The 24165-nt window shown below is 41.7% G+C and overlaps 1 protein-coding gene across 1 annotated transcript in view; it reads right to left on the bottom strand.

Annotated features, from left to right (window-relative positions):
* The window catches only part of ak9 (adenylate kinase 9), a 267579-nt gene that overhangs the window by 25645 nt on the left and 217769 nt on the right, over positions 1-24165 (bottom strand). The window contains exons 29-32 of the mRNA XM_072552101.1: positions 11586-11799; positions 6067-6268; positions 4527-4673; positions 28-245 (exon numbers count right to left, since the gene is read on the bottom strand). Coding sequence (XP_072408202.1) covers positions 28-245; positions 4527-4673; positions 6067-6268; positions 11586-11799 — 781 coding nt within the window. The remainder of the gene's footprint in view (positions 1-27; positions 246-4526; positions 4674-6066; positions 6269-11585; positions 11800-24165) is intronic.

Genomic DNA, 24165 nt, shown 5'->3' with positions numbered 1-24165 from the left:
TAAATTCTTTTTAAAGTTCAAACCTACCTTCTTGTATTCTTTCTAGATATAGTTCAATCTGTTTCACACTGCTTTTAACAATTTCTAGCACTTTTTCCCACACCCACCATTTGCTATGCAGTGCATAAATGATGTGCCAGTTTTGATGCTCCACTTGATAATATTTCCAGATAGCACTAATCTCATGAGTATATGATGAGTTTCGAACAGTCAGAATTTGAGAACTGTCATGGAGTGGATAGGTCCTATCAAGTAAGAGGAAAAGGAATGTAGCTCTCAATACATATGAAGTAAAACAATAATAAAGTATGATATAAATTGATGTTATTGAAAATTGGCCATATCTAAATCTACTTTTCAAATAGTAGATATACTTGGAATACTTCAACAGAAAATGAGGCTGTACTGTGGTGAATAGCATTCCAAAATCTGCCTTACTATATCCTGTCTTTCATAGCACATTGCATGCATTGATGGCCCAGACCCCCTTGGTATCTGTCCCAAGTAAAGTTGTAAAAATGGAGTCGTATTGTGAAATTCTGTGAATTGAATGCAAACATTTCGACAGTAATGACATTTACATTCTGGTGTTTTAGTGCAACAGTGAATTTGATACTCTGATCAAACAAATGACCCATAAAGAACCCTCTATGTTAATTTCTTGTCTTGTACTCAGATATCTCCAATACCTTTTTCCCTCATGGAGGCAGAATCTTTTTCTAGATATTCCACAGAAAATCAAATAAACCAGTAAATTGTAAATACGGCATAGATTAAAATTTAGCGGGAAAAACAAGCAAGGTTGTGGATGTAATTTAATATTTCATGTCATAAAGCTCTGAACATTATTTGCCTAAGATAAGTACTTTAACTAGTGAATTTCAATCTAGAATATAAGAATAAGACAGCATGAGGATGATGTGTAGCAGCTCCAGAACAAAGGGGCTCATGTGATCCAAGGTAAATGCATTGCAGCAAATTTCTGCAGTTGAACAAACATCTGTCCGGAGTTATTGTGCTGGAGACTATACTGCAGACTCTGTGACACATCATAAGGAGGACAGTTATGTAAATATCCTGGAAGGCAGTCACACTGCTTAAGATTGTGTCATTTGGTTTGGTGCAAGGTTAGGGACAAGATAATGTGAGTGGTATGGGATCAAGAAAGTGGTGGGTCCTGAGACCTTGCAATTGTCCAACAGGTTCAAGATTCCTGCAGCCTGTAGAGACAGAAATGGGTCTGTAGGGTGAATAAGTGAATTGACCATGGCAGCAAGGTATAGAAAGCTATACAGACTTCAGGGGAGACTGAAGGAATGTAGTGATACCACAGTCAGGACACAGTTCTGAGAAGCCAAAAGCAAGATATCAGAAGGCTAGGTTGCTTGTCCAATATCAGGGTTTGGCACATCTGTTCTGGGCTGGAGAGAAACTTACAGTGTGATGGGGAGGATCTAGTGTCAAGATTCACATATGTACCAATAATATAGATAGAACTCAGAATAAGATTCTGAATAGACAGTACAAGCAGCTAGGAACTAAATTTAGAAAGCTGAAACTCTCAGGTAATAATTTCTGGATTATTGCCTGAGTTGTGAAAAAAATTGGAGAAGAGTAAATAATATTAGAGAGTTAAACGTAAGCTGAAAAACTGTTTCATGGAACATTGGCAACAAAAATGGGAAGCTGGGAGGTGTATCTGAAACATACTAGGACTAGGGTCTTGTCAATTTATAAAACTAGGGTAAAAAGGGGTTTGAAATAAATAATAGAGCTGAGAGATCAATTGTGGGAAGATGTTATTAAAGAGACAGGACAAGCAAGAGAGCGTGGTAGCAAAAAAGGAATTGATAACCTAAGCATAGCAGAAAGGGACTGATATACAAACTTAAGAATGCACCAATAGCTAGGCCTATGAGGTTGCATAGATAATAAAAAATGTAGAACTAAAATAATTCTATCTGAATGCACAAAGCATTCACAACAAGGTAGATGAATTGATAGCACAATTGGATAAAAATGAATATGATCCAGAAGGTATTACAAAAACATGGCTGCAGGTTTACGAAGCTTTGTAACTCAGTTTCAACATTATTAGTAAAAGTTACAGTGAAACAGTAACAGCAACGAGAAAAGAATGACTGAGGATCTTCAATTGAAAGATCAAGTTGCAAAATCAGTTTGAATAGAGCTAAGGAACAACAGGTAGATAACATTGGTAAAATCTGTTTATATACCACCTTACAGAGATGACAATATAAGGCACTCTATAAATCAACTAACAAGGGTAAAATAGGAATTATGTGGGACTTTAGTCTACATATTGATTGGATAAATGCAAAAAGCATAAATGCTGTGGAGGATGATAGACACAAAATGGTTTTTGAGAACAATATGTTGAAGAAGCATCTTTTAGATTTATTTTTGTGCATTAGGAATGCATTGATTATGAATCTTGTTGTAAAGGATCCTCCAGGGAAGAGTGACCACAATATAATAGAAATTCACATTATGTTTGAAAATGACATGGTTAAATCTGAAATTAGGATTTAAATCTAAACAAAGGAAAGTAGGAAGGGATGGGTGAAAATTGGCGGCAGTAGTTTGGGAAGCAACATTATAAGCTATCATGGCAGATGGGCAAAAACTAGCATTCAAATAATGAATATTAGTTTGCAGCAAATTTAATAAACTGATTTGGAAAGAGGACATAAAATATAAACTCAAACCAATAAAAAAACATCAAAGTCCACTGTAAAAGCCTTTGTAGGTACGCTAGAAGGGAAAGAAAATTAACCCAGACAAATACAGGCTCACAGTGAGGCAGAAAGATGTAAATTTATAATGGGGAATAAGGAAATGGCAGACATACTAAGCAATTACTTTGTCTACCGTTGCAGAAGAAGGTATGTAAAACCTCCCATAAGCACTGGAAACACAAAGAACTAGTAAGAAAGAGGAACTAAAATAAATTATTATTCATAAAAAAAGTAACACTGAAGAAGTACATGGAACTGAAAGATGATAAATCGTCTTAACCTGATGTCTACAAACAAGAATATGTAAAGAGTTGGCAGTTGAGACAATAGGTGCATTGTGGTCATCATCTAAAATTATACAGATTGTGGAACAATTCCTATAGATTGTAAGTTAGCAAATGTAATCTCATTATTTAGGGAAAGTGGGAAATTTCAGATCTGATAACATGATATCAGTAGTATGGAAAAGGCTAGAATCTATTTAAAATGATGTGATAACTGGACATTTAGAAATAATAATAGGATTATTGTGATGTAAGGTGTGTGATTACTATATATTAAAACATTTATTTTACAGAGTTTGGATTTTGAATGAATGGCATGCTTGTTTTGGTTTATGTATATGAGGTGGTTTAATAATTAACTTCTGTCTTCTTGGAGCCTTGTATTCAAACCAATATGTGTCCTAGAACAGGTAACTGGGGCCCTCTTGGGGTGGAGATGAGAGTCTGTTTGTAGAGTAGGACAAATGTTGAAAGGCATTGGCTTGCATCTCATTTGGAGGAATCATGAACTGACGTTTTGCTAATAAAAACTAACATATAGGAAGGCTTTTGAGTTTTGGTTTGCACAAGACCTGGCAGGAGTCAGATGTTGGAACAGTTCTCCTGAAGAAGGGAGTTAGTTCAGAACACTTAGGAAATGACTATGCATGGGTTTACCACAAGAGCGATCTCAGTGAAGCATATACAATTCTTACAGGGCATGACAGTGGAGATGGAGGAAGGTTTCCTCTGGTTGGGACATCTAGAACTGGGAGAATATCAGCTATTTACGACATTTGAAGTTGAAATGAGGAGGAACCTTGTCATCAAAGGGTGACAAATCTTCAGAATTTTCATCCAAGGGGCTGTGAAAGCTTAATAATTGAGTATTTACAAGGTAGAGATTAGTAGATTTATAGCTATTAAAGATATCAAGGGATTTCTGTGTAACAGGAAGTCCAGATACAGATGGAAATGTTGAGGAAGGATAGCTGAAGTATTTGTTCCAGGAGCTCCAGCAGCAAGTGGTGACTAAGAAAGAGGGCATTGAGCACAGCAGCTGGGTAATCAAATAGGCTCTCTCTTGAGGAAAAGATGTCTTTGGGAGAAGTAGGCCTTGTCGGACGGAGGAGAATTGATTCCTCAACCAGGTGTGAATCTCAGGCTTAATGCACACATTGGGTCTTTCTTGTTTAACCTTAATTTCCCTTCAGGTTAGCAATGACCTGATGCCAACAGAACTACAAACTTCTGCTTCATGATCTTTGGACCTTCTGTGTGTTCCATCTCTTGTCATTTGAAAATAATGCAGGAAAATAGTGTTGACATAGAAGATTAGCCACGATCTATTTGAATGATGGAGCAAGGTCAAGCCCCTGATTGGCTTATTCCAATTCCTATTCCCTACACTTCAAATACTCTATCCCAACTTAATATTTATGGTGACATTTCATAGGAGTAGTCACAGGTAATTTGTGTGTCTAAAGCATGTACGGCTTGTTACCTGTCTGGTGACTTGCTGTCAATGAGACCTCTTTTCAAAATCTCTTTTATATCTGCTTGCAGTTCTATAATTTTAACAGGTATTATTTTACAATTGTTCATGAGATTTATTTGCTGTCTGGTCACTGGATAGCCATCCAGGACAAATCTGTAAAATTAAAATTTATAAAGATAATTGATTAAAAGTTTGAAATTAACCAGAAAGTGTTATTTAAGTTGATAATATGCTACTTATATTCTAGGTGAAACATAAAGTAACTTAGAAAGGATATCAGTGGCATGGGTTTGGAATAGAGGGGTGATGTTGTGCTGATAGTGGCAAAAATCTCAGATCAAGACTTTGGTCAGGTCCGGGCTAGGAGATCTTGGAACCAGTAGTCATGACTAGAAATGGCCATCAGGATCTGGTTTTGTCAACTAGTGTTGACTGTGATAGCACTAGTTGCTTTGTCCTTTTTGTCACCTTGAATTGCTTGTACCAGCCTTAGCTCAGGTGATAATATGGTTGCCCCTTTGGAGGTTAAGTCCTTCTCCAAGACTTAAATTTTAACAACCTAGGCTAACATATTAATGCAATACTAGAAGACTATTAGACTGTTAGAGATGTCATCTTTTAGAAGAGATGTTAAAGCACAGCCCTGTAATTGTAAAAGATCCCGTGGCATGAAAGCAGTGGCGTTTGTCCCTAGTGTCCTGGCCAATATTTCGCCCTCAATTGTTGTCACAGAAACAAATTATCTGGTCATTATCACACTGTCATTTATAGAAGCATTATGTGTGCAATTTGTCTGATGCCTTTCCTCCATCGTAACAGTGACCATACTTCAAAAATTTCATCTGAGGAGTGATCTTATAGAGGTTTATAAAATCATGAGGGGCATGGATAGGTTAAATAGGCAAGGTCTTTTTCCAAGGGTGGGGGAGTCCAAAATTATGGGGCATAGGTTTAAAGTGAGAGGGAAAAGAAACTTAAGGGCCAACATTCTCACACAGAAGGTGGTATGTGTATGGAATAACTGCCAGTGGAAACGGTGGAGGCTGGTACAATTACAACATTTAAAAGGCCTCTGGATGGGTATATGAATAGGAAGAGTTTAGAAGGATATGAGCTAAATGCTGGCAAATGGGATTAGATTTATGTAGGACATCTGGTTGGCATTGCCAAGTTGGATTGAAGGGTCTGTTTTTATACTGTACATCTCTATGACTCGATGCTTTGAGAGATGCAGTGGTTGTGAAAGGTGCTGTGCATAAATTATTTGTTTATCCCTACCCAGACGTAAAAGAAACCTCTTGTTTATTTTTACTTAGAAGTATTGTACATTTCCTACTTGTCATTTTAGAACTGTCACATCTGAGAAACAAATTTCTCAGCCTTAGAAGAAAAATTTGGATAGCCCTGTCTTGAGTAATTACTGTATAACAGAGCAAGCTGACATGGGACTTTTAACATTTAATACAAATGTTAATACAAAAGTGTGACATGAGAAGAAAGGTTTTTTCAGATAGATGAATAGAATTTAAAAATAATTGTAACATACCCTCTTGTGTTGCATATGACATCCATTAGTTTGAGTTCAATACATTTTATAACAAATTCATCTGGTACTACCAATCCTTTTTGCAGATGTTTCAAAATGTGAATAGCCAGCTCAGTTTTCTTCTGAGTGGCCAGAATGGTGCGAACAGCTTCTCCTGCTGAAATGCGTAGAATTCCAAACTCACTGACAAATCTCCTAGCCACTGTAACACAAACAATAGGTGTATCCTGTAAATATATGGAATAGGCTAAGTAAACAAATCTCCTGAAGAATCAAAACAAGCCAGTAACCACCTTGGAGCAATAGTTATTACAACAAAGGAATACTCATGATTTTTCCTGAAGTATTGTTATTAAAGGTAAATTTACATGAACCTGTGCATGTATTGATATAGTTGATAAGAAATTAAGAATCAGAAATAGGACGGGGTTATTCAGCCCTTTGAACTTGCATTACTATTCCAAAAGACAAAGGAACAGAAGTAGGCACATTGACTCTTCTCTGCCATTCAACAAGATCATGGCTGATCTGCTAACCCTCCATACCATTATCCTGCTTTTTCCCTATAACCCTTTCCTCCCTTTCTGATTAAAAATCTGTCAGTAGCAATCATGAATATAGTTAATGACCCAATCTCAACAGCCCTCTGTAGTAAAGAATTCCACTAATTCACTACTCTGTAGGAGAAGAAATTTCTCCTAATTTCTGTCTTAAATTTATTCTTGAGATTATGCCCCAGTCCTAGATTGTCTCACATGGGGCAACAATCCTGTCAAATTCCCTAAGAATACTTTTTGTTGCAATAATCGTCTATACTCCAATGAGTACAGACCCAACCTACTCAACCTCTCCTCATAATATAGTAACTCCATTTCCAGTGTCAGTTTAGTGAACATTTTCTGGATTGCTCCAATTCCAGAATCTTTCCTTAGATAATGGGTCCAAACCTGTTCACAGTATTCCAGCCATGGTCTGACTACTGTCTTATATAATTTTGGCAAAGCTTACCTACTTTAATTCTCCATTCCCTTTGAAATAAAGGCTGACATTACATTTGCCTTCCTGATGACCTGCTGAACGTGAATGCTAGCTTTTTGTGATATATATACAAGAATTCCCAAATCTCTCTGTTCTGTACCTTTCTGCAGAATTCCTCCATTTAAATAATATTCAATTTCTTTCTGCCAAAATGCATAACCTTACATTTTTCCACATTATATTCCATCTGCTAGGTTTTGTTCACTTGCTTCACCTATCCATATTCCTCTGCAGACTCACCACTTGCCTTATCCAATTTAATTACAACTGATCTTCTATACTAACACAATTTTTCTGCACCATCTTCACGACCCTTGATGTACTTAATATGTAGAAACCTATCAATCTCAGCCTTGAGCATAATTGACCATCCTGGTGCATATAATTCCAAAGATTCACCTTTCTCTGAGTGAAAAAATGATTGGAGCAAAAAGTTGAATTTTTCTGATAATTGTTGACCTAACCATTTAATTCCAACTTTTAAAGTCGACAATCGCTCCAGCAATTCATGGTTTAATGCTGGCCATTTTTTTAAGGTTAAATCTGAATAGAACTCTGTGGCTCCATCTACCCATTATTGTACTGTTAACACATCTGTGTTCTGTTCAGATACTGTAAGTTCACCACCGTATACCCACATATGACAGTACTGTCTTAGCTTGTTCTGATAGAACATTGAAGCCCTTTCTATATAGCCCAAACAACACAGGCTCCTCCTGTGTATTTGATGATTTCGAGGCTGAAAATGTTGTATTTCTTGATTTGTGTTTAAAACTTGCAGTTAAACTCCAGATTGGTTAAAAGCCCAATTATGTTTTGGACTGCAGTTATAGAAAGCCCAACAACACTCAACATAAACAAACTCAATTAGTTGGCCATTTTTCTCCCTTTGAACAGCCCCTTTGAAGCTTTGAAATTCCAAGCTTCCATAAAACAATTCAGCCATTTCAACCCTTCTTGAAGAGACCAAGAGGATGATTGCCTGATTTAGGAATCTTGGGCATCCATCCATTTTCTAAGAGTAGAACAGCGTTCTTGTGGTGCAGTAAACCATGAGCCAGAAGCCATGGTTCAAGTCCCTCCTGTTCGAGATGTATGTCATAAAATCTCTGAACAGATTGATTTTAAAACAAAGTTTTTTTTGAGCAGCATGGTTAAGTGAGTGTCAAAAATGTATGTTACATCGATCTTGCCCTTCTCACTGATTCCACATACAAATGTAACCATTAATATCACCACAACAAAGTTTGGGTAATTCTGATTTGGATTTTTCTGGAATAAAAATGATGATGCTATCAGCATTCAGTATTCTTATTGGATTAACCTGATAGTAATTTACAGCATTCACACAAACACAGATAAACCTGGAAGTCCAGAAGCGAATGTCAGAGATATCCTGTGTTCACATTGTACCAGATTAAAAAAAAAGAGATAACTGCAAGAACATAAATTTAGGATTAACATTCAGCAGTTCCAAACATAAAATGGATGAGAGAGTTAGGGCTATTGTAGTCAAAATTAGATGTGCTTTTAACACCATAAATGATAGATAGAAAATATATTTATCCGTATATTCTGAAAAATAATTTTGTCTGTCAATTATTTCATTCTCTCAATCATAGTCATGGAGTGATAGAACATGGAAACAGATCCTTCAGTCCAACTTGTCCATGCCAACCGGATATCCTAAATTAATCTAGTCCCATTTGCCAGCACTTTGCTCAATTCATCAACTACACCAACACATTCCACCCTGACCTTAAATTTACCTGGACCATCTCTGACAACCTCCCTCCCCTTCCTGGACCTCTTCATCTCCATTAATGATGACCGACTTGACACCGACATTTTTACAAACCCACCAACTCTCACAGCTACCTGGATTACACCTCTTCCCACCCTACCTCCTGCAAAAATGCCATCCCATATTCCCAATTCCTCCGACTCCACCGTATCTGCTCCAGGAGGACCAGTTCCACCACAGAACACACCAGATGGCCTCCTTCTTTATAGACCGCAATTTCCCTTCCCACGTGGTTAAAGATGCCCTCCAATGCATCTCGTCTACATCCCGCACCTCCGCCCTCAGACCCCACCCCTCCATCCATAACAAGGACTGAACCCCCCTGGTGCTCACCTTCCACCCTACCAACCTTTGCATAAACCCAATCATCCAACGACATTTCCGCCACCTATAAACGGACCCCACCACCAGGGATATATTTCCATCCCCACCCTTTTCCGCCTTCCACAAAGACCATTCCCTCCATGAATACCTGGTCAGGTTCATGCCTCCCAACAACCCACCCTCCCATCCTGGCACCTTCCCCTGCCACCACAGGAATTGCAAAACCTGCGCCCACACCTCCTCCCTCACCTCCATCAAAGGCCCTAAAGGAGCCTATCACATCCATCAAGGGTTTACCTGCACATCCACCAATATCATTTATTGTATCTGTTGCTCCCGACGTGGTCTCCTCTACATTGGGGAGACTGGACGCCTCCTAGCAGAGCACTTTAGGGAACATCTCCGGGACACCCACACCAATCAACCACATTGCCCTGTGGCCCAACATTTCAACTCCCCCTCCCACTCAGCCGAGGACATGGAGGTCCTGGGCCTCCTTCACCGCCGCTCCCTCACCACCCAACGCCTGGATGAAGAACGCCTCACCTTCCGCCTTGGAACACTTCAACCCCAGGGCATCAATGTGGTCTTCACCAGTTTCCTCATTTCCCCTTCCCCCACCTCACCCCAGTTCCAAACTTCCAGCTCAGCACTGTCCCCATGACCTGTCCTACCGGCCTATCTTCTTTTCCACCTATCCACTCCACCCTCCTCTTTGACCTATCACCTTCATCCCACTCCCATCCACCCATTGTACTCGTTGCTACCTTCCCCCACCCTTCTCCCTGACCCATCACCTTCATCCCCACCCCCATTCACCTATTGTACTCTTTGCTACTTTCTCTCCACCCCCACCCTCCTCTCATTTATCTCTCCACCCTTCAGGCACTCTGCCTGTATTCCTGATGAAGGGCTTTTGCCTGAAACGTTGATTTTCCTGCTTCTCGGATGCTGCCTGAACTGCTGTGCTTTTCCAGCACCACTCTACTCCCAAATCCCTCTAAACCCTTCCTATTCATATACCCATCCAAATGCCTTTTAAATGTTATAATTGTACCCACCTGCACTACCACTACTGGCAGCTCTTTCCATACCAGCACCATCCTCTGCACGAAAAAGTTATCCCTCAGGTCCTTTTCCAACTTTACTCTCTCACCTTAAAACTATTCCTGCAGATTTGGACTCCCCAACCCTTGGAAAAAGACCTTGGCTATTTACCCTACCTATGCCCCTCATGGTTTTATATACCTCTATAATGTCACCCCCTCAACATTTGACGCTCAAGGGAAAAACATCCCAGACTGTTCAAACTCTCCCTATAGATTAAACTCTCCAATCCCGCCAACTTCTTTGCAAATCTTTTCTGCACCCTGTCAGGTTTAATGACATCCTTCTGATAGAAGGACAACCAAAATTGTACACTAAATTCTAATAGTGGCTTCACCAATATCCTATACAGCTGCAGCATGAGGTCCCAACTCTTATACGCAATATTCTAACCAATGAAGGCAATGCCTTCTTCACCACCCTGTCTAACCAGAGACTCCATTTTCAAGGAACTATGCATCTGCACCCCTAAACGTCTTTGTTCGGCAACAATCCCCATGGCCATGTCATAAATTGTGTAAGTCCTGCCTTGGTTTGCCTTACCAAAATTCAACACCACAAGTTTATCAAAATTAAACTCCACCTGCCAGTCCTTGGCCCATTGGCCCATCTGATCAAGGTCCTGTTGTACTCTGAACTGATCTTCATCACTGTCCACTACAACACCATTAAAATAAGTCATCTGCAAACTTACTGACCATGCCTCCTACATTCACATCCAAATCATACATATATAAACGAAGAAAAGCAGTGGACCCAGCACCAATCCTAGTGGCACACCAATGGTCACAGGCCTCCAGTCTGAAAAGCAACACTCGATTACTACCCTCTGTCTCCTACCATCAAGTCAGTCCTATGTGTATTTACCAACTTGAGTTTGAATTCTGTACAAATCTAAATTATATTTCCTGCTTTATATATCCTGTGGATAACAGCTCTGAAAGTCAGCACTGCTTGTCCTCTGCTATGAGTGCCACTTTGCTTCAAAATTTGTATGCATAACATGTAAGCATTCTTCTTATGTTGGTCAGTATCACACTTTGTTTCATAATGCTCCTCTGAAGTGCTTTCAAATGTTTCATTACATTACAGACACTATATTAATGTAAGCTGTTGTTGAGTGTAAAATACATTCATTTGCAGTAGATTGCATAATCTGGTATGATACATACAGTTAGGTCAATGGATAGATGATTTATTTAAAGATACATAAAATAAAAATCACAGTTCTGAAATCTTTACCTACCTGTACTTTTCCCAGATTTTGGTGGTCCTAAAATGGCAATCTTGATGGGTATAACAGGCCTAGGTTTAGTCTGGGAAATATACTTGAAAGGATTTGCCATGAATTTGTTTCTGTTCTCCTTGGTAACAAAGTAATACACGTACTTGCGGTGGATAACAGGGAAGACATTTTGGTGCATATCAAGGATAGGTTGAATTGAAGTTCCTTTGCTTAACTAACGAAAAAAAAAGTTTGTTTATTTAAAAATAAATTCATTCCCCATTAATAGCACTTTTATCAAAAGTTGCTTCATTTGAAAAATGTCAGCCACAGGCATTCTTGAGTCACGTATTTTGCATGCCTGGCAAATTTTGTTGGCATGTTTCTTCAGTGGTCACCTTTGTAGTTTGATAAATAAACTATAGTCAAGCAACACAAAATATGCAAATTCTTTTAGTAATTCCATTGATTTTGTGGTGAATCAAATAAGAATAAATTACAGACTGAATCACCCTAAACGCTGACTGATATCAGAAATGGCAACTTGGGAAAGTAGATATTGAGAAAAAAAAAATCTCAGGAGTTGAATAAGATGAGAATTTTGCTCTGACAGGCCTATTGTTGTACATTTACATCTGATTAGTATCAAATCTCATCTCATTTTACATGCAATCTCCTATTCTCCCATATGGTAGAGAGAAATTATAAGGCAACAATTCCCAACATGAAAGTCAGAGTGAGTATCTGGCAGTTCTAGCTCACCACTTACTTCCCCAGCCTCAACCTTCATCAGCAGTCCTCAACATTGCAGAGTAGGCTTCAGAGGGACTGATTGCCTATACAGCTTGTCCATAGAGGTTGGCATCCTCCATCCACCATCCTCAACATATCATCTCGGCACATCTCCAACATATTTAGAATATAGTTCACCATGTCAATAATTCACTTAGGATCTGGTACCATGCCACTTCATGCACAGGGTCAAGCACATATCTCAGGGCTGTCCATTTGCTCTCTTAGTGCTCACTGACTTTGCTTGTACATGGATTCTCACAGCATTTCTGCTTTGCCATTTAAGAGCTTCCAGTAGTTCTGACTTGTCTTTCCACTTAGCATAAAGTCAGGTAGCTTATCATAGTTGTCATCAGTGATCAGTCAAGGGGGTAGACATGTTGTTGTGTAGCACTATCCTATGTCAAATCACACCTTCAGCATGCATCAGCAGCTTATTGCCATTTGGGATGTTCAGGGAGTCCTTATCACTACAGTCCAGTGAGGTCCTGTACAATCAGTCCTAATATTAGTTATTTGGGGAGTTACACAGTTATCAGTGAGGGGTCTTTCCAAGTCAGCCACAAACAGGGCAGGGGAATCAGCTCACTGAAAGTTGGGGGTGGGGTGCGGTTTATCAGGGGTCCCCATTGTGATAGGGAAGTTGAACAAGTTGTTATGAGGTTTGGAGGCAGCATGCTGGTACACAGAAGTGGCAATATTGTGAAGAGAGACAACTGAACACACAAGGCTGAGAGATGGTAGTAGATTGGGCAACATGGGTTACTGCATTGACAGTCACCACCACCCTGTCCTCAATGGGGGGATACAGTTGGAGTTTATAGGAAATGCAAAGAAAGGAATATGAAGTTTGAGGGGGCCCTAGATTACCAAGGAGGTAAAAACAATGACTGCAGATGCTAGAAAGCAAATACTAGATTAGTGGTGCTGGAAGAGCACAGCAGTTCAGGCAGCATCCAACGAGCAGCGAAATCAATGTTTCGGGCAAAAGCCCTTCATCATCCCTAGATTACCAAGCTGAGTTTGCAACTCATTCTGTGAAGTGCAACCAAACTGCAAATGCATAGTGGAAATGGGAATTGCCTGTGGTCAGCCTGGGTGGACTCCACTGGATGGAGTAAGATTTTTCTTTCATTTCAGCTGTGGTCTCTACTTGAGTGAAATCTAAGACCTTTCAATGCCTTACTCAGGACAGGTTCAAAACATCTGAAACCATGGTAAGTATATGTGAAACACATGTAGTATCCAACTCTGTGGGTTAAAAATCCTTGTTACAAGCAAGCTTGACCATGTCTTTGAACATTACAAACTGGTCACAGTCATCTCTGTGAAGCAGAAGCAATCACAGGATTTCAACTGCAGGACACAATTCATAACAATTCAAAGTCTCAGTAGGCTACACGAGGGCATGGAACTGATTCCCGCTCACTTTTAAGTCCAATTATTTGTGGCATACTCTTTAATGCTGCCTTTCTTGGGTTATGTGCTTGGTGAAGTGGAGGGGAGGGACAAGGTTTCAGTAATTCTTCAGTACTTAAAACCTCCTACTGTATTTGCACACCATAGCTTGTAGGTCATATATTGGGATAAGATACTATGTCAAGGTCCATGTTCAGGCAATACCTGGCCCTCCATGTTTCCATATCCCATTGTAGTTGAACTGTAATTTGTGTTTCTTTCATTCATCTATGGCATGTGGGTGTTACTGGCCAGGCCATCATTTATTGTCCATCTCTATTTCCTCGAGATGGTGAGGGTGAGCTGTCATGCTGAACTACTATGTAGACCAACAATGCCATTTGGAAGAGACTTCCGCAACTTTGACCCCAGCAACACTGAAGGAGCAGTGATATATTTTCAAGTCAGGATGATGAGTAGCTTGGAGGGGAACTTTCAGTTGGTCTTGTTCCCATGTATGTATTGCCCTTGTCTTTCAAGGTGGAAGTACTTGTGAGTTTGGAAGGTGCTACCTAAGGAGCCTTGGTGATGTTCTGCCAATGCATTTTATAGACAGTACACACTGCTGCTACTACCTGTTGGTGGTGAAGGGAATGAATGTTTGTGAATGTGGTGCCAATCAAGTAGATTGTATTGTCCTGGATGATTTCAAGCTTCTTAACTGTTATTTGGGCTCCACTCATCAAGGCAATAAGATACCTGACTTGTATCTTGTAGATTGTAAACAGAGTTTGGGGAGTCAGGAGGTAAGCTACTCACTGTAAGGTTCCTAGCTTCTGACCTGCGCTTGTAACCACTGTATTTGTATGGCTAGTTCAATTCAATTTCTTGTCAACAGCAACTCCAGTATGTTGACAGTGGAGTCTCATTGATGGTAAGGCCATCAAACATCAAGGGTGATGGTTAGATTCTCTCTTGTTGATGATCATTACCTGGCATTTGTATGGTGCAAATATTACTTGCCACTTTTCAGTCCGAGCCAGGGTGTTGTCCTGGTCTTGCTGCATTTGGACATGGATTACTTCAGTATCTGGGGAGCCATGAATGGTGCTAAACTTTGTGTAAACATCAACAAATACTCCGACTTCTGACCTTATGGTGAGTGGAAGGCCATTTATGAAACAGCTGAAGATTGCTGGACAGTCTCTTGAGGAACTCCTTGGTGACTTGGGACTAAGATGGCTGATATCCAACAACCATAAACTTTGTGCTAAATATTTCTCTACTAGTGGTGTATTTCCCCTGATCTTGATTGACTTCAGTTTGCTAGAGTACCTTAATGCCACACTTGGTCAAATGTTGCCTTAGTGTTAAGGGCAGTCACTCTCACCTCACCTCTGGAATTCGTTTCTGTCCATTTTAAACCAATGTAATGAAGTCGGGGCTGATTGACCCTAGCAGACTCCAACCTGGGGGTCAATGATCAAGTTATTATTAAGTATTTGATGACACCATTAATCACTTTACTGATAATCAAAAGTAGACTGAAGGGCAGTTGTTGGTCAGACTGGATTTGTCCTGTTTATTATGCACAGAATAAACCTGAGCACTTATCCACATGCCAATAGGAATGTTGTGTAGATGACTGTGCTATAACACAGCTCAAACAGTTTGGTGAGCAGTGCGACAAGTTCTGGACAAGTCTTCAGTACTATTACCAGAATGTTGTTAGGGCCCAAGGCCTGCAGTATCCAGAGACTTTAGCTGTTTTGTGATGCCATATAGGTTGACTCGAATTGGCACCTGTGATGCTAGGGATCTCTGCAGAAGACCGAGATAGATCATCCACTCAGCACTTGCGGCTGAAGATTGTTGCAAATGCTTCAGCCTTCTCAGTGTCTGCTGCAAATAATGACTGCTTATATTACTGACCTATTCTGTTTCTGAATTCTCCAAACCAGGTTTATTAGAACTGTGACCAGCACAGCAGGGTCATCATCACTGTGGATGCAGTGCATTAAAGGCACTGAAAGATTGAGGAGGATATGTGCCAGCAAGTCCAGGAATAGCCCCAGTGCTGGTGGTGGTCAAACAGCCTTCACACGAAGAAGTCCCAGCTGAAGATCTCCTCAAGATATGGAGGAGGTACAGGAGGCCTAGATTCTACCATTCTTGACGCTATTTGCTCCAGATGATTGAGGCGCATTGTGATGTCGAGTGTGTGATTTACATATGTTTTAATATAGTTTGTTTTTAAGTTAGGATATTTGAATCAATAACATATGGGTTTTTCTGTGAGCCTGAAAAGTTTAATAATTAATTTATAAGTATTTTGTAACTGTGGCGATTCCATTTTAAATAGTGTGAGAAAGGTAGCCTCTCGCAGGACTGATGGGTTTTTGTTTACATTAGGTTATGAATGAGTATCTTAAGTTTTCTGATGCAAGTTTCAGGACATTTTTTTCACATTTAGAGGAAATACCCTAAACTAGGAAATAAAAGATTTAGCTTTAATTTCAGTTTGGGCAATTCTGCAGAAATCTTTGATAAAGATGGGTACGTAAGGTAGTCCCTCCTGAGAAAAGGATAAAACAGATTGCCTTAGAGTAAAAAATTTAGCAATTGTTTCAGACCTGGAGTGTTTGGATAAAACCCTGAAGAGGTTACTTGAAACTGACAATATTTAAGATCAGCTGTATGAAAGGTCCAAAAAAACATTATCAGATTTTCCAGACTGGAAGTGAGTTAAATTAAGTCTATAGAGGTGTTAGAAAGGCAATTTTCATTGGTATGAATAATGTTCAAGGGATGTTTTTTGGGATCTATAACGGAGCGATTTTGGTGTTAATGGAATATATGTTACTATTTGTCTCAAAACATTAAGTTTTTGTTAGATATAAATTGTCTGGTTTATTCCATTTTATCTTTTTTTAAACAAACTTTTATATGTTAAGTAATGAAATAAATTCATTTTAGGTGCAATCACACTTGTACTGCTGAATTATTACTGAATATAAAGCAATGGTCAGTTTAAACAATAAGCTTCATTTTAAAATATTCAACTGTATTTTGCTGGGAAGTTTAATTAGTTGATCAATTGGTTCTGATGAAAGATACACCTTAACCTCTTTTTAGAAGTGAAGAATTGGATGGTACAGTTTTTTTAAAAGAGATTTAGCTTGGTAGAACAGCAACAAGAGTAAAACTCTGAAGAAGGGATTATGCCCGAAATGTCGAATCTCCTGCTCCTCGGATGCTGCCTGGCCTGCTGTGTTTTTCCAGCACCACATTTTTCAACTCTGGACTCCAGCATCTGCAGTCCTCACTTTCTCCTAAAACTCTAAGATAATCTTGTCCAGATATGGAGAGATGCTGGTCAGTTTTCAGTGGTGATAAGATATTTTAGAAACAATAAGCAGGAAAAACGTTTACAGACATTAGGAGTACTACAGAAATAGCTGATTAACAAAACCAAGGTTCATGAATAGGCATGGAAATGTCTACGTTAGTGTGGTGCTGGAAAAGCATAGCAGTTCAGGCAGCATCCGAGGAGCAGTAAAATCGACATTTCAAGCCAAAGCCCTTCATCAGGAATACAGGCAGAGAGGTGAAGAGATAAGTGAGAGGAGGGTGGGGTGGGGAGAAAGTAGCATAGAGTACAATAGGTGAGTGGGGAGGGGATGAAGATGATAGGTCAGGGCGGATGGTGGAGTGGATAGGTGGAAAAGAAGATAGGCAGGTAGGACAAGTCATGGGGACAGTGCTGAGCTGGAAGTTTGGAACTGGGGTGAGGTGGGGGAAGGGGAAATAAGGAAACTGTTGAAATCCACATTGATGCCCTGGAGTTGAAGTGTTCCGAGGCGGAAGATGAGGCGTTCTTCCTCCAGGCGTCGGGTGGTGAGAGAATGGTGGTGAAGGAGGCCCAGGACCTCCATGTCCGCGGCAGAGTGGGAAGGGGAGTTGAAATGTTGGGCAACAGGGCGGTGGGGTTGATTGGTGCAGGTGTCCCAGAGATGTTCCCTAAAGCGCTCTGCTAGGAGGTGTCCAGTCTCCCCAGTGTAGAGGAGACCGCATCGGGAACAACGGATACAATAAATGATATTAGTGGATGTGCAGGTAAAACTTTGATGGATGTGGAAGGCTCCTTTGGGGCCTTGGATGGAGGTGAGGGAGGAGGTGTGGGCGCAGGTTTTGCAATTCCTGTGGTGGCAGGGGAAGGTGCCAGGATGGGAGGGTGGATGTAGGGGGGCATGGACCTGACCAGGTAGTCACGGAGGGAATGGTCTTTTTGGAAGGTGGAAAGGGGTGGGGAGGGAAATATATCCCTGGTGGTGGGGTCCATTTGGAGGTGGCGGAAATGTCGGCGGATGATTTGGTTTATGCGAAGGTTGGTAGGGTGGAAGGTGAGCGCCAGGTGGGGGTCTGTCCTTGTTACGGTTGGAGGGGTGGGGTCTGAGGGTGAAGGTGCGGGATGTGGACGAGATGCATTGGAGGACATCTTTAACCACGTGGGAAGGGAAATTGCAGTCTCTAAAGAAGGAGGCCACCTGGTGTGTTCTGGGGTGGAACTGGTACTCCTGGGAGTAGATACGGCAGAGGCGGAGGAATTGGGAATATGGGATGGCATTTTTGCAGGAGGTAGGGTGGGAAGAGGTATAATCCAGGTAGCTGTGGGAGTTGGTGGGTTTGTAAAAAATATCGTTGTCAAGTCGGTTGTTATTAATGGAGATGGAGAGGTCCAGGAAAGGGAGGGAGCTGTCAGAGATGGTCCAGGTAAATTTAAGGTCAGGGTGGAATGTGTTGGTGAAGTTAATGAATTGATCAACCTTCTCGCGGGAGCACGAGGTGGCGCCAATGCAGTCATCAATGTAGCGGAGAAAGAGGTGGGGAGTGGTGCCGGTGTAATTACAGAAGATGGACTGTTCTACGTAGACAACAAAGAGACAGGCATAGCTGGGGCCCATATGGGTGCCCATGGCTACCCCTTTGGTCTGGAAGAAGTGGGAGGATTCGAAGGAGAAGTTGTTAAGGGTGAGGACCAGTTCGGCCAGACGAATGAGAGTGTCGGTGGAAGGGGACTGTTGGGGACGTCGAGAGAGGAAGAAACGGAGGGCTTGGAGGCCCTAGTCATGGTGGATGGAGGTGTAGAGGGATTGGATATCCATGGTGAAGATGAGGCATTGGGGGCTGGGCATACGGAAGTCTTGGAGGAGGTGGAGGGCGTGGGTGGTGTCTCGAACGTATGTGGGGAGTTCCTGGACTTGGGGGGATAGGACAATGTGGAGGTAGGTAGAAATACATTCAGTGGGGCAGGAGCATGCTGAGACAATGTGTCTGCCAGGGTGGTCAGGCTTGTGGATCTTGGGAAGGAGGTCGAACCGGGCAGTGCGGGGTTCCCGGACTATGAGATCTCCTGAGGTGATGAGGTTCTGTACGGTCTGGGAGATAATGGTTTGGTGATAGCGGGTGGGGTCATGGTCGAGGAGGCGGTAGGGAGAGGGGTCCTCGAGTTGGCGTTTGGCTTTAGCGGTGTAGAGGTCAGTGCGCCAGACTACCACTGCGCCCCTTTTATCTGCTTGCTTGATGGTGAGGTTGGGATTGGAGCAGAGGGATTGGATGGCTGCTCGTTGTGAGGATGAGAGGTTGGAGTGGGGGAGGGGGGTAGACAGGTTGAGGTGGTTAAAGTCCCGGCAGCAGTTGGAAATGAAGAGGTCGAGGGCAGGTAATAGACCAGTGCGGAGTGTCCAGGTGGATGCAGTGTGTGGAGGTGAGCAAAGGGGTCCTCGGAAAGTGGGGGGAAGTTCTGACTGTGAAAGTAAGCTTGGAGGTGGAGGCGGCGGGAGAAGTGTTCGACGTCACGGCATGTATTAAATTCATTGATGCGTGGGCGGAGGGGGATGAAGGTGAGTCCTTTGCTGAGGACTGATCGTTCGTCCTCAGTGAGGGGGAGGTCAGGGGGAATGGTGAAAACTCGGCAGGGCTGGGAGCTGGGATCTGGTGTGGGTGTGGAGCTGGGAGTGGGGGGTGGAGCCAGTAACTGGAGTGGGTGTGGTGGTGGGGAGGAGTCATGAGCAGGGATGGTCCCCTCAGGGTTCTGGGGGATGGGGATGGTGACAGTGGGATCTGTGGGGGGCGCGTGTCAGCAGAATGCAGGTGAGTGGCGTTGGTGGGGGCAGAAGTGTTGGCAAACATGGCAGTGGGGGGGGGCGGAAGTCACTGAGCGTGTGACATCAGCAATGATGTGAGGGGCGGAAGTGATGTCACCTGTGGTGCGTGAGGAATTGTGAGGGGCGGAAGTGGCTGTGGAAGCAGCCATGATGGGGGCAAAAGTCTACGTGGATAATAAATTAGGTTGGGGCAGAAAATAGTGGGCAGAATTTACTCAAAGCCTTTGGTACTGGCAAGATGGTGGGAAATCCCAGAGTATCATGTGGGAGGCTGCACATCTGACTCCTGATGGCAAGAAATATAGCTGCATTTAGTGCGGGGTAAGAAAGTCCTGATGTTGGAATTCTGTTCACTGGTGGCAGTTTGGCTTCCTTACAGGCTACTTCAAATCAATGATCCCCAAACATACCAAGAATTAATGGTCAGGTGTTTATTGGGCAAGAACAGGCCTTCTTCGCCCTTAGAAAGTGACACAGCAAATCCTTTACTTACGAAGGGAGTCCTTGGATCACTGGCACACAGTACCCAATGAAGGACCCAGCATCGGGAAGGATGGGATGGTAAGGGTGTGGGGCTTGGAGGGCACTGACAGCCACAGCCTTGTTCTTCTGCCACCCTCCCTGCAAGCCAATCCTGCCCAAACCCCTCAGTGCACATGGTTGTGGGTACTATTCACTGGCAGCTCTCAGGGACCAAATTTCCATCCCAGGCTCAAAGATGTTTACAACGCAGAAGAAGGCCTTTTTGCCCATTGCTTCTGTGCCAGTTTACAAAGATCTGACTGCACTAATCCCATTTTCCAGCTTTCGGATCATACCCCTGGAAGCTATGGTAATGCAAGCGAATCTCAAAATCCTACTTAAATCCTTCAAGAGTTTATAACTCAGCTACTCTTTCAGGCAGTGAGTTCCAGACCCTGCTACCTGGTGAAAACGTTTCTCCTCATCTCTGTTCTTAGCCTTCCGCCTCTTACTTTAAATGTTTGCCCTCTACTTACTGACCCTTCTACCAATGGAAAAAATGCCTTCCTATCTACCCTATTTATACCTCTCATAATCTTATAGATCTCCACCATATTCCCTCTCGATCTTCACTGCTCCAAGTAAAAGAACCCCAGCCTACTCAAACTTTCCTATAGCAAAGACCTTCCAGCCCAGGCAACAAGCTGGTAAGTCTCCTCTGATCTATCTCTAAGGTGCAATCATTATCTTTCTATAATGTGGTGACCAGAAGTACACATTACTTTTGTTGTGGTTGAGGCAGTGTATTATACAATTTCAATATAACCTCCCGGCTTTATTATTCGATGCCTGACTAATAAAGGCAAGTATTTCATATTGTTTTTAAGCACTTTATGTACCTGCCTGCTACCTTCAGGAACCTATGGATATGCACACCAAAGTCCTTTTGATTATCAGTACTTTCTAGGGTCCTACCACATCAAATGCACTATCATCATTAATGCTTCTGGTGATCTCCACAAAACATTCCTTAAAAAAGGGGCAGCATGGTGGCTCATAGTTTTGCCAAAGTGTTCAGGGATGTGTAGGTTAGGTGTATTAGTCTGGGGTAAATGTAGAGCAGTAGGGGAATGGGTCTGGGCAGGTTACTCTTCGGAGGATCAGTGTAGACAGTTTAAAAGAAGGGGTGGCACGGTGGCTCAGTGGTTAGCACTGCTGCCTCACAGTACCAGGGACCCAGGTTCAATTCCAGCCTTGGGTGACTGTGAGGAGTTTGCTCATTCCCGTTTCCGCATGGGTTTCTCCAGGTGCTCTGGTTTCCTCCCAAAATCCAAAGATGTGCAGTTCTGGTGAATTGGCCAGGCTAAATTGCTAGGTACATTAGTCAGAGGGAAATGGGTCTGGGTGGGTTACTCTTTGGAGGGTCAATGTGGACTTGTTGGGCTGAAGAGCCTGTTTCCACACTGTCGGTAAACTAATCAAAATTTGTGCTGACTATCCCTGATTAATCGTAGTCTTTTCAAATGTCCCTCACAAATCTCTTTAACTTCCCCATCACAGAGGTTAGATTGACTAGTCTCTAATTTCCTGGTTTAACCCTTCCTCCTTCTTTTAATAACATGATATTTTAGCAGTCATCCAGTCTTCTGGCACTTCACATGAGGCTAACAGGATTTGAAAATTACTGTGAGGACCCAAGAATTCTCCTCCCTTGCTTCTCACAACAGCCTGGGATACATCTCAGTCAGGCCTGTGGATTTATCCATTTCTTCGGCTGCTAAACATTTTTGTACCTCCTCTCTATGAATGTTAATTTCTTCTAATATTTTACAGCCCTCAGCCCTAACGTTTCCACCCATCTATTTCAATGTGAAGATTGACTAAGACATTTATTCAGTGCAGGCCGGATGCTGTCCAATTAGTTGCTTTCTTATCTGTTGCATCAGGCCTACCATGGAAAGGCAATGTGGAGCTCCTGCAGGTTTTCTAAACAAGGGGCAAGACCTGCATCATGAGGACTGAACTCTGCTGAGTGAGTCATGGTAAGTGGATATCTTTCAGACTGGAGGAAGGCAGACAGTGGTGTTCCTCAAGGGTCAGTGCTAGGAACACTTTTCATTATGTCGTGTATGTATAATCTTGAAATTTTACTTACATTTCCAAAGTCTGACAGGCTTACATTAGATAGGCAAGGAAAATCTAATTCAATTTGCTAATGATACAAAGACTAAAAAACCCAAAATAATGGTTTGGGGAAGAGATACAATGGGAATGTGGAAAATGACATTTTGTGCAGTGAGTAATAATATCCAAGACCCTGATGCTCATGAAGGTGGTGGAAGCAGAGGCTTTGAATAATTTCTTAAGGAAATTGGATAAGCACCTGAGGAAAATAAAGTTACAGGGCTATGGGATAGCCTTCTTGTGGAACAGTGTCAGTGTTCCTATCTCTTAAATGAGGAGAATTCAGGTTCATAATCCTGCTTATTCCAGAAGTGTTGCCTAATTATAGGAAAGATATTATTAAGCTAGAAAAGGTTCAGAAGAGATTTACCCAGATGTTGCTGGGTATGGAAAGTTTGAATTATAAAGACAGGCTGGATAGGCTTTTCACTGGAGCGTAGGAAGTTGACGAGTGACCTTATAGAAGTTTATAAAATCAGGAAGGGTATAGATAGGGTTAATGGTAGGTGTCTTTCCCTTAGGATGGGGGATTTTAAGACAAGGTGGCACATTTTTAAGGTGAGAGGAGAGAGATTTACAAAAGATATGAGGGGCAAATCTTTTACACAGAGGGTGATCCACATGTGTAATGAACTTCCTGAGGATGTCGAGTATGTGGGCACAATTAAAATGTTTAAAAGACATTTGGATAACTACATAAATCAGAAAAAAATGGAGGGATATGGGACAGGAGCAGGCAGGTGGGACTAGTTTAGTTTGAGATTATGTTTAGCAAGGACTGGTTGTACTGTGGGGTCTGTTTCCATGCTGTATGACTGTACAAGTCTATGACAGATCTGAACACATTGATTTAAAAAACAATGGGGATAGAATAGTGGAATTTGACTGACTGAATTGCTATGCATAAACATCATAAACAGAATTGCCTCATTCGGTGCTTTATTAAGTCTGATTTTGTTCTAAACTGACTTGGAGAAAGTTTCTATGGAAAAGATCATGCTAAATCTACAGTTAGCTATTTGGCAGTACAGAACTTGAACATTGCTGAAAAAGAGACATGCTTTGTTGAAGCCTTTTGTCTTACATTCAACAGAACGATTTGCAAGAATTCTAATGTTAGGGGGAAACTAGCATTTTTAAAGTATAAGAGAAGAGTGTTGATTGGTAAGCACATCAGATTGGTAAAGGTGTTGCCAGTTAATGATGATTAGATTAGAGTGGTGCTGGAAAAGCACAGCAGGTCAGGCAGCATCCGAGGAGGAGGAGAATCGACGTTTCGGGCAAAAGCCCTTCATCAGGAATGGATGTCAATTAACAATGGTCAGGTTTTGTTTAAATTTTAAACACAGAAATTTGACTATGATTGATTAAGGCATTTCCCTGAGAAATTAAGTAGTCAGTGGCTGTCACCTATATTGTTGTGTTGAAACAAATAGTGAGCTTGTAATGTTCCTTTTGTCTACAAAGAACAGGATCCTCAGTAGTATGATATGGTATATCCAGGAATGCCTAACTGATCATCCTAAATTGGTTGTCAGTGTAATTCTTTCTGCATTCAGAAATATCCAGCAAATGTTGTCCAATTGTGTTATCACACC

Source organism: Chiloscyllium punctatum, chromosome 3 (assembly GCF_047496795.1).
Source record: "Chiloscyllium punctatum isolate Juve2018m chromosome 3, sChiPun1.3, whole genome shotgun sequence".
Taxonomy (NCBI): domain Eukaryota; kingdom Metazoa; phylum Chordata; class Chondrichthyes; order Orectolobiformes; family Hemiscylliidae; genus Chiloscyllium; species Chiloscyllium punctatum.
The sequence above is the reverse complement of the archived record's forward strand: the minus strand, read 5'-3'. Positions and strand labels throughout refer to the sequence as shown.